Source organism: Tachysurus vachellii, chromosome 2 (genome assembly GCF_030014155.1).
Source record: "Tachysurus vachellii isolate PV-2020 chromosome 2, HZAU_Pvac_v1, whole genome shotgun sequence".
Lineage (NCBI taxonomy): Eukaryota > Metazoa > Chordata > Actinopteri > Siluriformes > Bagridae > Tachysurus > Tachysurus vachellii.
The window spans coordinates 15,950,571-15,964,068 of record NC_083461.1 but is presented as its reverse complement, the minus strand read 5'-3'; the positions used below and the strand labels follow the sequence as shown (position 1 = coordinate 15,964,068).

The 13,498-nt window shown below is 34.4% G+C and overlaps 2 protein-coding genes across 3 annotated transcripts; one reads left to right on the top strand and one right to left on the bottom strand.

Annotated features, from left to right (window-relative positions):
• Positions 1-37: 37 nt before the first annotated feature.
• snx11 (sorting nexin 11) lies at positions 38-7,564 on the bottom strand. The gene is made up of 7 exons (XM_060859491.1): positions 7,396-7,564; positions 6,418-6,469; positions 5,640-5,726; positions 4,595-4,695; positions 4,325-4,420; positions 3,796-4,020; positions 38-3,707 (listed from the first exon to the last, which is right to left on the bottom strand). The coding sequence occupies exons 2-7, from the start codon at positions 6,460-6,462 to the stop codon at positions 3,317-3,319; spliced, it is 945 nt and encodes a 314-aa protein (XP_060715474.1). The 5' UTR covers positions 6,463-6,469; positions 7,396-7,564; the 3' UTR covers positions 38-3,316.
• A 215-nt stretch (positions 7,565-7,779) lies between these two features.
• On the top strand, positions 7,780-13,436 carry si:dkey-220f10.4 (tubby protein homolog). Of its 2 annotated transcripts, none has more exons than XM_060859370.1 (13): positions 7,780-7,840; positions 9,503-9,694; positions 9,964-10,120; positions 10,342-10,557; positions 10,644-10,736; positions 10,822-10,959; positions 11,045-11,214; positions 11,320-11,478; positions 11,773-11,885; positions 12,005-12,119; positions 12,283-12,381; positions 13,055-13,226; positions 13,303-13,436. In XM_060859370.1, exons 2-13 carry the CDS (start codon positions 9,653-9,655, stop codon positions 13,434-13,436), a joined length of 1,608 nt encoding a protein of 535 aa, XP_060715353.1. In that variant the 5' UTR covers positions 7,780-7,840; positions 9,503-9,652. The 2 variants fall into 2 exon arrangements, with proteins under 2 accessions (XP_060715353.1, XP_060715346.1); XM_060859363.1 differs by having other exon boundaries at positions 11,042-11,214.
• Positions 13,437-13,498: the final 62 nt, after the last annotated feature.

Here is a 13,498-nt window from a genome sequence, read left to right as displayed (position 1 = left end):
ACGTATGTGAAGTAAGTACAGAATATGACAACTCAAGTTATTTTCTTATCTTTATTTCTCATTAGAACATAGAGCCAATATCAGAACCTTGAAGGCCAGATAAGTTTCTCTCGCTTACATTCTTTTTTTAAACAGATTTTTAAAAATCACAACATGAAGACTCTGGGTTAAAAAAAAGCCAAAGTATTGGTGAAATGAAATGTTCTGAATAGCACAATATCATTTGCTTTAAAACACAGTGTACTACTTTGTAGTCCATACAGTTAATCCAGAGAAACATTGTGCAGTATAAAATTTCAAAATAACAGAACAGTAGTCATAGTTATGCTCTGAAATAGTAGTCGAAAGAAAACAGTACCATTTGCTATTATTCTGTTAGTGCTTTCCCTTTCCCTAGAACAGTATAAGCAGCCATTTGTAAACCAGTGAAATGAAACAAACAAAAAAACAACAACATTTAGCAACAATATGAAAAAAAATATAAAAATAAAAATAAGCATGAAATTCCAAATCACATATTGTTAGAATTTTTGTATGTTTTTGTATTTTTTAGTCTGGGCATACAGCATCATTAAATATGTGAATATTGTGTTCATGTGTTCTCTTACAGTATATCCCCCAGACATATTGATATGCTTCTGCTTTGTGCAACATTCCAATCAGCCAGAGCAACCGATCTACTGGACTAGATTGTTCCTGTGGCCTCAATATTATATAACAATCATCAGTAAAATAAGCAGTGTAGCACTACAATAGAGAGGAATGTTCCAATATCCCAAGAAGACAAAGTCCTACATACAGGATTGAGTGTACAAAACATTAGGGCCACAATACTATCATATTCCATCCACAATGCAGCCTTAATTAATCTGTATTTATTATTAATTCCACGTGCCCTTTATGCAGTATGAAGGACACATGAAGCCTTGCTTTACTCTATGACCTTGTAATCCCAACAGAAGCTACTGAGACTCATCACAGCAGACAATATTATTTCTGTACTAATTAATGTATTAATTCTGTAACAATTTCTAACATACATCCTAGAGCATCTGCAGTGTCTTGTATTTTGCGGAAGGTTGTCAAGCTCTGGAAGATTGTACTCTGCTATACATGTACATACTCTTATGGTTAATTAATAATTTTATATTAGCCAGACAATTAACAGAGTGTGAAGTGTGCTCATCTTTGCGAGTTGTTTCCCCTTCCATCAATGATTGGACATTCTGTTGGATTGAGGTTTATTAGATTGTTCCACATACTGCTTTGAACTGCTTCATATGAAGCACTGGTTTTATAGGCACTGAAATTATATTTTTGGTTGCACCTTATTAACAATATATTATACTCTTTTTTTTTTTTTTTTTACAGGTTTGCCACCTTTATAGCCATGTCTGAAAACATTATGAAGAAATATTCAGTGCAGCCCAGAAATCAAGTAACTACCCATGATGCGCTGTGACCTGAATGTCACTAGTGTAATGTAGTCACTAATTTATGTAACTAGCATCACGGTAGAAGAAAAAACAAGCATGCAGTATACAAAATATTTAATTCCCTGTAATAATCAGCACCATACAGTCAACCCAAGAATTACTGGCACCCTTCATTAGAAACTCTTACATCTTTTTTTCAGAACATAATGACTTTCATAATAGTAAAAAAAAAAGCTATGAAATTCATCTCATCATCTAGGTTCTGTATTTCTTCAGCTGAACAGTTGAATTGTTTGGTACTTTACTTTATCATCTGCCTGAAAAACAAACATCTTTCAGCTGGAATTAGACGCTGACCTACACCAACTAAGTTACAAGGAAAAAAACCATACATAAACATAATGAAATATCAGTTAATCAGCTAAAAGAATGTAACAATGGCAAAAGTGCTCAAAGGTGAATACATGTGCTTGTTCCCCCCATGCATAGTAAAGAAGATGGTGAGGTCCGCAAAGTTATCAGGTTATTGAGTTCCAGGTAATCAGACACAGTTATATTTTTAAAGGCAGCATAATAGAGCACAACTGAGCACAACCCACAAAATAGTGTCTGAGCTCAATGGAACAACTGAATTGTATGGTTATTTTCACAGGAATCTAAAATCAAAACCATTACTGGTGCATTTGGTGACAAAAGTAGGCTGAATATTATAAAATATGATGATGATGATGAACCAGCGATTAATTGCAGTTTTAGCCCAAAAATTGATTGCCTCTACCATGCTGAATCAGGGTGTCGTGTGATCTCAGGAAACTGAGTAATTTTTCCCCACATCTGCATACCTATATATACACATATCTGGGGTACTTTCGTTTTACTAATTCACGTTTGTGAGACTTGGGAGTAAATAACTGTAACTTTAAAATGTAAAACTTTTACAATAGGTGCCAATAATTACGGTGTTGATTGCACTCCACCTGGATCTCCTGTATACTGAGGAGAACACTGTTCCAAAGATTGCACGTGTCCCATTTCCTAAAAATCCTCTCTCCCATTAATCTACACTAAATCACAATTATCAAACATGCAGTTCAAGTTTGTTTCAATGAGAGGATGATCACCCACCCCGTTTTGTACACTCACTGAGAAAGTGAAACATCTTCAAGATTTCAACCTACATGAGTTTACAGCTGAGCAGGAAAAAAATGAAAAGAGAAAGAAAAAAAAAACATTACTGGAGTCTCTAAAAGCCTGGACACTATGAACTTAGGTTTTAACTTTGCCCCTTGATATTTGTTTACTCTGTGTCATGCTTCCCAGGCAGCCTAAACACCTGGTTATCTTTCTTCTCAGCAGTCTGAAAAACAATCCTATTCGTTTCATTGGTGTCCAAAGATTTTCTTTTGTCCCTGGGGCGCATGACTTCTGAACTTATTATTATTATTCTTTTATTTTTCTGATTTGCTGACAACATTAATTATTTCTTCCATTATTGTATATTTTAGTTCATCAGCTTTATTCACACGATCAGGACTTCCACTAACCTTCAACTTCTCAAATATGTATTCAGATTCTACCTTGTTTGTAAAATGTGCACAAAAAATCCACACTGTCTAGTCAGCTAAGCAGAATCGTTATGATAACAGACAACTTACTTTGTTCACCAATGCCGTCTCAGTGACTTCCAGTCGTCACGTAATTTGTTCTTTGATCTTGCTTGACCCACATATAAGCAGTTAGCTGAGAAAAAGCTTAGGTCTGCATGTTAATAAAGACCCAAAGTGACCAAGATTTTTAATGTAGTGTATTCACAGAAAAGCAGTGTTAGGTTAAGGTTAAATTATTATACATAAGCATGCTTCTCAAAAGTGCAAATATGGTTAGAAAAAAAAGTTGGCCAATTTTTTATTATTAACTAAATGGTTTGGCTGAGAATTATCTGCTACACTGGGGGCCTGAGAGAGCACATATCCAACTCCATTAGCATTGGTGTCCTTGGTGTTTACATGTATTTGTGTTTGCTCATCTATTATACTGAGATCATTTCCTTCTTTAGTATTTTGAGTGTCTAACACAGGAGTATACTGATGGACCTCTACCTCCAGGTGCCCACAACTCTCTGTGTCCTGTATTCTTCCTGCTTGGCCGTCTCTGTGAGCTGCATTATGTACAGTTGTGTCATCTTCCATCAAGCTTATGTCAACGGAGTCCAGGTCAGGTTCATCTACAGCTCCTTCTTGATCTTGTAAAGCGTGAACATTTGGAGATGGGCTATGGATTACAATAAAAACAACAACATAATTTTCATTTGATTATTGCTTATTTTACAGTTTTCTGTTAACTCAAAGTTCATTTGTACCTCTCAATTGATTCATAAGAAATTGGTGTTGGGCATGTCTCCAGGGGCCCGCCCCCTTCCTCCTGAGCCCAGCCACGATTGGACGAGGCATAAGTTAGAATGGCGTCAGTCACACTAAAAGGAGTGTGACCATTTACACAATCTTGAATGTGACCAACAGGAAGCTGAGTCTGTAGAAACAGATGGAGCTGGCTGTCTGACAAACACACTGTCATGTGCACTACCCTGCAGATAGAAAACATCCCATTAAAATGTGCTGAAACTCACATTGTTTTAAAAGTCATGATCAAGTTATAACCTTCGAGACATGGCCTTTTTTGTCTTGACTTTTAGTTTTTTTTAGAGCAAAATACTGCTCTGACTCATCTGAGGTTAATGTAATGCAGAACAAAGTGCAAACTGGCAAAATTCATCATTTCTCACTTCCTTTAGAATGTCCAGAAAAAAAATCAAACTGGTCTAGTGTTAATAATTATGCATATTACATTTCTCTAAATTCTGTCACATTATAGAAAAAGATGATACTGACTTATCTAGGAAGGTCTGTAAACCCTTTCTCCTTTTTTCAATGAAGTCGGTGTTGTTAAAGTGGATAAAAGACTTTCCGGGTAGGTCAGGAACTGGTCTGTATCGGGAAGGAAAGCCAGACAGTCACTAATATATACAGATTCTTTAGTACTGATGTGTTAAATAACCTCTTGGATATCTGAGCAGTCAAATGGAAGCAACGTACATTATAAATACATTACATTGTCATTATAGTAGCTCACTTGAAGCCTTTATTTAATTTTTTACTTACACCAGACCAGCATTCTTCTGTAGTTTCCTCTTCAGCCACACAAACTCACTATATCGCCGACGCACACAGGAGGTTTTAGCTGTGAAAGCCTTGCTGTTGGTCTTAAAACAAAGCCAAAATTTATGTCCTTAATTTCAAGAACCTGTTTATTAATTACATACAATTGATTAATGTATACTTAGTTCTGAAAAAATGGTTTGACATTTTCTATTTGTAGTTAATTAATCTCACACTGAAGATATGAAAGTTATTCCAAGACAATACTAAAATTGCATTAGTTTTTAGGTTTAGTATTTTATGAAATAAAGTATTAAATACAGGCTTTTCCAATAATAATAGCACTGTGTTATGTCCTGTAAAGCTTAATGTGACTGGAGAAAATCCACAATACAGAATTTCTCTACATCCTGCTGGCTCCTCAATCGTATCCTGAAGATTCCTCTATTCAGCTCATCACACAGGTTTCAGTGAGGCTAAGGAAAGTGGCCTGGGGTGCTCATGTGTAAATGTGCAACCTTTGGAGAAATGTTTGCCTTTCTAATCACCTGTATTTGTTTCTCTTCCAGCCAAATTCATTACAGCTCCAGTTGTTTTAAAAGCCTTAATTGTTTCCCTAACAGTGAATATGGGTGTTTTCAGGTGTTTTCAGGCTATTTTTATAGCCACATCCTTATTTATAAATTGGGATTTAGTCTAACTTTTGTAAACATGTTGTCATGGGTGACCGATTGTAAACAATCAAATGAACTTAAAAAATCTAAATACAAATTGGAACATACTACACTTATATTCTTTTCAAAATAATTTATATTGTGTATTAATAAGCTTAACATGTGGTTTTGTTTAAATACAAGGGTTTCTTTCCCCTCAGAATTTATTTAAATTAAACGTTTTCTCTTATAATAACCTCCTAGATTTTTCCTAGTGTTTATAAAAGAAATAATTTTGAAAAGTCAAAACAAAAATAAGATCGTTCTTTTACACATTATTATACAGTGACAGTTAAGTATTTGATATTTAGAAAGACTTTTACAAAATTACTTACATGAAGAAAGATCTTGAAGTCCACATACGAGTTCCAGGATCCCTCATTCATCACGCGGGGATCCTGAACTCTCACAGTAATGAATTCCTGTTCAAAGCAAAACATTTTGTGACTTGCACCAAGATTCTGACATTCTGACAAACTACTGATGGTACCCACTTTGGGTCAAATTTCAGAACACAGACACACTGTGTCATATTTCGCAACAGAACACAGACACAAATCTGCTAAGCAATCTTATTAAAATGGTGTTATAGAATGAACTCTTTATTTATAAAAACAACTTATCTTTTTGAGTTACTATAGACCAGCTCCAGCTTTTATAGAGAGATGGTATAATGTAAAAATGGTTGAATATAATCCTCAAATCCATTCATTCATTAGCAATAACCTGACATTTAACAATGAAAATTAAGACTATCTATCTAACTTAGTTAATTTACTAAAGTAAATAATTCATTTTTAAACATAAATCTTAATATGATATACAAACTACTGCAATCTGAAATTCCTAAACTAAAGTAAAGTTTGAATCTAATCTGTCCTGAAGATGTCTTCATGTTGTGTAGAATAGCACTGTAACTTTTTAAAATAAGACCGCTTAAAGATTTTCAAGAAATAAAATAACTAAAGCAATTGATTTTTATTCATCTTCAGCATTGGTATGAATCCAGATTCATTTCATTGTTAAACTCAGTCATTAATCAGCAACCATTTAAGGCAAATGTGGAAATCAGGCAAACAATGAGAACCAGAGACAAAGGAAAAGAAGTCTTACATCCACTTGACTTTTGATCATCCTGCCAAGTGTATTTGAGCACATAGGACATCTGTGGGGTAAGAAAAGCAGAACACAATAAATGACTAAACTGCTTTTCAACTAACAAAAGAACAAACATCAATGATCACATTTTTGTCCTTTAACAGTAATGCCGTGTCTGCTTTTTTCTGCTCTAAGTCTACCTCGGGACACATCCCAACTATTTGCACTGAATGTAACTTGCACGGATCATTGTGTTTGATCCATACCCTTTAATTCAATTCAATTCAAATTTATTTGTATAGCGCTTTTAACAATTGATATTGTCTGAAAGCAGCTTTACAGAACATAAACATGGAACAAAAGGTTAATATAAAGATTAATATAAAACAAAAATTCAAGATTAATATTAGATATATTTAGATGTGTTTGTATTTACCCCCAATGAGCAAGTCTGAGGTGAGTCAGGTGACTCAGGAAAAACTCCCTTGAATGGTAAAGGAAGAAACCTTGAGAGGAACCAGACTCTAAGGGGAACCTCATCCTCAAATGGGTGACACTGGAGGGTGTGATTATAAATATACAGTCTGATAAATGTTGTATTGATGAGGAGATTGTTGTCCTCAAAAACCACATGGAGTTCACATCCCCTCTTTAGTATAGCAGAGTCTAACTGGAGCTGGTAAATCTCTAGATGCCTCAGGATCCAGAGTCACAGAGTCAGCCTCATCTCAGTGAAGGTCCAAAACCTACCTTTACCTCTGAGAATCAGAATCTCTTCTTCCTTCAGCAGCAGACTAAAAACATCAGCACTTCTAACTAATCAGGTTTAGACACAGAGCCTGTTTGGCTGAAATCTGAGCTGCTTATATCTCCCAGTGCAAACAAACGCTTTAAAAATACAAACATATAACATATGAAGAGGAAACCTGTGAGTTAACTGTAATCTGCTCTGAAATCAACACAAACGAAGCTTGTTATTAAACATGTCATTACCTTTAACAGAAATATTGCTGACAACCAAATATCCTAAACATCACACCTCCGTGGATTACGCTTCTCCTGGTTGTTGTTGTTTATATTTATGATAAACGTGTACGAAACGTATAAGAAGCTAATTTGTGCTGTCACACGCAACACAAAGTGTTGTCGAGACTTCAGGAAACAACCGATTTCCGCGTTGCGTCGTCACCAGCGGTCACGAGCGGGGGTGTTATGGCGCAACGTGGAGTCTAGCGACACCTACAGGACCGGAAGAGATCACAACATTATACTGGAGTGTTTACTGTAGCCAAGGCAGAACAGCTCTCACACTCCTTTGTGTTTAGACTTGCTTGCCTTTCTGTATTTTTATTACTATTATTATTATCAGATATTTACATTTCTCCTCATAAGTATTTTTGCTCCTTCTTTTTAGGTATACACATTTTTCCACTACCAAGTAAGTGAATAAAATAATCATGTAGTCATAATGCTGTCTCAAAATGTTAAGTATTTCAGCATTTCTGTAACTTTTCTGAAATGAGGAAAATTAGAACCATTAGGACTTTTGGGTTTTCTGTGCATTTTCTTTATTATTATTATTATTATTATTATTATTATTATTATTATTATTATTAGTAGTAGTAGTAGTAGTAGTAGTAGTAGTAGTATTATTAGCAAAGAAAAAAAAAGACATGCTGATTAGTGAACGACTGTTAATATAACCAAAGTGACCAAAGGGTAGTAACTGGTTTTCTAAAAATTGTTTGTTTATTAAATGAAGTTTAATAAGGTCTATTTATCTGAACATTTTATACTGAAGTGACCTGTTTGCTGATTTTCTGCTTATTTAGTCTGCTCAAATAGATTGTGCTCAAGTATAATAATAATTGCCCTTAAATAAAATAATAAAATAAAAATAAAATATTAAAAAAAAAAAAATTGCCCTTAAACGCCTTGAATAAAAATATAAATGAGAAATAATGATCATACATTACACGACACATCCTTAATAAATATTTAATAAATTTAAATCAAAGAAGAACATAGCAGAATGCTGCTGAAATCTCGACTGTAATATGTAAAAACACACCGTTGGATTCACTGTCTATAGCAGCGTGACTGTGACAATAGTGCAAGGCAAATTACTGCCATTAACATTTCTATAGTAAAAAATCATGTTCAGATTCTGCTATGATGGATGCTCACATCATTTAAACTTGGAATAAATGGATTGAAAATATTTGTTAAACAAAAAAACATACATACATACATGACATACATACATACATACATACATACATACATACATACATACATACATACATATATACATACATGACATACATACTGTACATACATACATACATACATTACATACATACTGTACATACATACATACATACATACATACATACATTATCAGGTCAAGCCTTCTCCAACATGTTTATTTTCCATTTATGAACATTTATTTACATTCTTCCAGCTTTATAATTAGCTTTGATAAAAACATCTGTTAAATGAATAAATGCAAATGTAATTAACTTTTTTGCAAGGATTTGTCAGTCAGTGAAAGCTCTTTGAGGTGAAGGTATATGCCATTGGGAAAAGTCTTCACGACAGAGTATTTAATTGTTTTTTTTGTTTGTTTTCTTTGTAGTTTTGTAACAAGCAGCATTTTTTTAGGTTCAAGAAATGCTGGCGAAATGTATTCTACAAAATTAAATAAAACTATACAAGTATAAAATTACACTATGATGTTCAATATGTAAATAAATAAATAAATAAATAAATGCATAAAAGTGTATTGGATATTCTGTTATAGAAAAATAATAAACCGTGGGCTGGAGGACGTACTGGTGACTGCTTTCTACTTTGAGTTCAGCCAAATCACACCACATCACAGTGTTGCTGATTATTTTGCGATATATGACAAATGAAAAAATCCCAAATTGTAGACCAATTATGTAAATTTAGCGTAAATTGTGCCAAAAACAATCTACACTTTTGTAAAGGTAACTGAATAGCATGTGATGTTATTGGTTATAAGTGCACTGTCCAAGCTGTGTAGAGTGTAAGAACATTATCTCTCTTAATCCTCTTACCCTTCTGTTGTATACAGGTGGAGGAGTAAGATGGAGCTAAGGGGAGAGAATCAAACATGCGCTGTATTTGATCTGGTTGTGACACATGTTGTGCCTCAGGAGTGCGTATAAATCTTTCATTATCTGTTTTCGTATTAAACAAAACAGCAGCTTTTTAACAAACAATCATGGAGGACAGTGAAATGTGGCAACAAAAGCTTGACAAACAGGCAAGTGTGAATTTCAGAATAACTTCATTACATACAAATGTTATTTTCGACTGATTTTAATATGCAATTTGTTGGAATATCAGCATCAAAGGAACAGTAATGATCACCAGTGTATCCGATGAATCGTATTGTATGATCATTCAATTTAACCTGCAGAAACTTCAGATTGATGATTTATTGATATGTTTAGGGAAGGTTTTCAATCCCAGAGTGTGATGTAACTGAGATGTATTTACAAATAAATAACTGACAATGGTTTATATAAACAGCGAAAACTTTTGATGAAGAAGCAGCAAAAGAGAAGAACTAACGTTCAGATGATTACAGCAAATCCTGATGCTCGTCCAAAGAATCGTAGGCAGAAACCTGCAGCTGAAGACACAGCTCTGTTAATCAGTAAGTCTCAAAGCAACACCTCCTTAAATGGTAAGCAATCATAAACACAAGCATATGTTTTACCTTATTTGTCTCTTTTACACATTTCTTGACATTTGAAGGATTTTGAACATAAGTATAGCACAAAAAATATATCTTTCTGAGATGATAAATTGTTAAACTGTCAAGCTAGCATTTTAAGAATGCTAAACATGTTTTCTTAGTACTTCTTCATTTTAATACCATACTTCTATCCACATGTTAACTGTCAGACACACAGTTGGAGCATGGCTATGATAACATGCTTGAAGAGATCGATCTTAATGAAATGATCATTTCACCTCAAATTATACCAGAGGACACAATGCCGCCACTTCCACCTGTTAAGACAATTGACCTGGATACAGATAATCAAATAACTCCCAAACACACACCAAACACACCAAAGAAAATAAAAAAAGAAGTTGAGAAAAAGACTCAAACTAAACGTAAGTCTTTGAGATATAAAATGTTTCTATAATTTATAAATGCAGTTTTTCAAATTTTGTTCCAACACTTTTATGTAATATTTAAGCGCTTGATCATCATGATGTTGGAGACGGTCGAGAAAAGCAAGCGAAGAAACCAGTGAAGAAAAAGGCAAAAAGAAAGACAGAGGAAGTGCAAAGTATTAAAAGCACACTTATGTTATCAGTATGTATTTTGTACAAGAAACATTAAAGCCATCTCTAACTGTCATCTGTACTTTTCAGCAGTTGAGACCGATTCAGTGGTGGAGTTCAACATTACTGACACAAACAAAACTGAAACAGAGAGTGAGGATGAACAAAAAGACTGGTCAGAGAGTCCTGTGCCCCCCACACCAAAGAAAAAACATGTTTTATCTACTTGTAAGTTCAGATTAAGGTTTTCATTTTTAATTAATATCCACAATCGGTTCAGAGGCAAATATTTTATTTACAATTTTTATAGCAGCATACCTAAATGACTCTGAAGATGAAACAGAAGTCAAGGAGAATAAGGAGGAAAATCCAAAACCACAGAAAAAGTCCCAAAAATCTATGAAGAATGATTATGATCTTGCGTCACTAAATTCTAACTATAGGCATTTCTCTTCAGAGAGTAACTCATCAGACATGGGAAAGGTAAGAATGTGCCAAGTCTTGTACGTATGTGTGTTATTATTGTCTATAGTTCTATAAAGTATAAGTATTTTAGCTTTCTTTCTTAACCCTGTCTGTCTTTACCAGTCCTCGCCAGTGTCTTTAGAGGACCTAGAACAGTTTGCTCTTCACCCTGCCCCAAGAGATGTTACTATTCAGTGTAGAATCACCAGAGACAGGAGAGGAATGGAAAGAGGAATCTATCCTACATATTACCTTCACATGGAGAAAGAGGATGGGAAAAAGGTTAGTAAAAAAACGTACACTGTATTGTGTGGGTGGCACAGAATCTACAGATTCTCCATGTTCCTAAATCATTTCAGTAAGCAAATTGGCAAGTGTGTGTGTTTGTGTGAATGAAAGAGAGAGATACTCCACAATGGACTTCTACTGTGTACTCCTGCTTTGCCCCTAATCTTACTGGCCCCTAACCATACAGGCTCTGGGTCCACTTCAAACCAGATGAAAGAATAATCCTTTTATTTTTATTAGTTCTACATTGTTCTCTCATACTTTTCTTGTCCTTTTGTTTTTCATGAGGTCTTTCTCATGGCTGGAAGAAAACGGAAGAAGAGTACAACATCAAATTATTTGATTTCCATTGATCCTACTGATTTATCCCGAGACACCAGCAGCTACATAGGCAAATTAAGGTCGTTATTATTATTAATATTATTATTATTTGTATTATTTGTATTATTCTAAAATAATAAGAAAGTTTTACCATAACACTTTTTCCCCACATATTATAATTCATTCTCTCTCTTTTTAGATCAAATGTTTTAGGCACCAAATTCACTGTATATGATAATGGAGAGAATCCAGAAAAGAAGCCATTTGTAAAGGAGAGCGAATCACTTCGACAAGAGCTTGCAGCAATATGTTATGTATGTTGAAATAGTCATGAAAATCTTGATAAATCTCTTGATAAAAAAATAAAAAAATAACTGATCAATTTAATAGGCATGCATTTCATACTACAGCAAAGTTCTATTTTGTTTACTAATGCCAACTATTGCCAATTATGACCAAATATTCACTGTAACTCAGGAAAAAAATGTGCTGGGTTTTAAAGGCCCCAGAAAAATGACAGTGATCATTCCTGGCATGCTTGAGAATGATGAAAGAGTCTGTATTCGTCCAAAAAGTGTGAGTATAAATAAATACTGCATAGGTTTATAAGGTCAAATATATTGCAGCAGATACATTATATGGCCAAAGGTTTATGGACATCTGGTCATCACACCTATATGTTGCCACACGGTTGAAGCACACAATTGTATAGGATGTCATTATATGTCCCTAAACTGGAACTAAGAGGCTCAAATCTGTTCCAGGATGACAATGCCCTTGTGCACAAAGTAGGGTACAGATATGGTTTGTCAAGGTTGGTACAGTAGAACTTGAGCAGCCTTGACCTCATGCACACCTTTGGGATGAACTGGAATGTTGACTCTGCACCAGGCCTCTTCACTCAACATCAGTGCCTGACTACTAATACTAAAGGTTTTAGTAAAGGAAAATTAGCACAACCATGATCTAATGGAAAGCATTCCTTGAAGAGTGGACGTTATTACAACATTAAAAGGGGACTAAATCTGATTTTCATAAAGCACATCATGTGCACAAACCTTTTGCCATATAGTGTAATTGTTTAGGGAAAAGATTGATTAGTACCTGTATTGCATATACAGGTACTAATCAAGTCAATTTATCATGTATTTTAAATTCATATAGTATAACATTTCATTTCTTACGTCGGACACTTTTACACCAGTAATGCCTAATAATAATTTTCCACAACCTGTATTCCTGTCCTCAGGAGCTTGAATCTCTTCTTATCCGTAATGAAAATGGCAACAAAGAGAATTTAGTTTGCCTTGTAAACAAATCACCAACCTGGAATGAGCAGACACAATCTTATGTGCTCAATTTTCATGGTCGAGTTACACAGGCATCTGTCAAGAACTTTCAGATTGTTCATCCTGACAATGGTGAGTTGGCTAAAGTAAAGATTATGACAATTTCCTGCAAATGGCAATAATCTTTTTAACCTTTTATTTCATCCAGAGGACTACATTGTTATGCAGTTTGGAAGAGTGGCAGAAGATGTGTTTTCCATGGACTACAGCTTCCCCTTGTGTGCACTACAAGCTTTTGCCATCACTTTGTCCTCCTTCGATGGCAAACTTGCTTGTGAATAAATAAACAGTTTTGATATTTAAAGATCTTTACTTATTGATGTAAAAGATTAGTTGTAGATTTA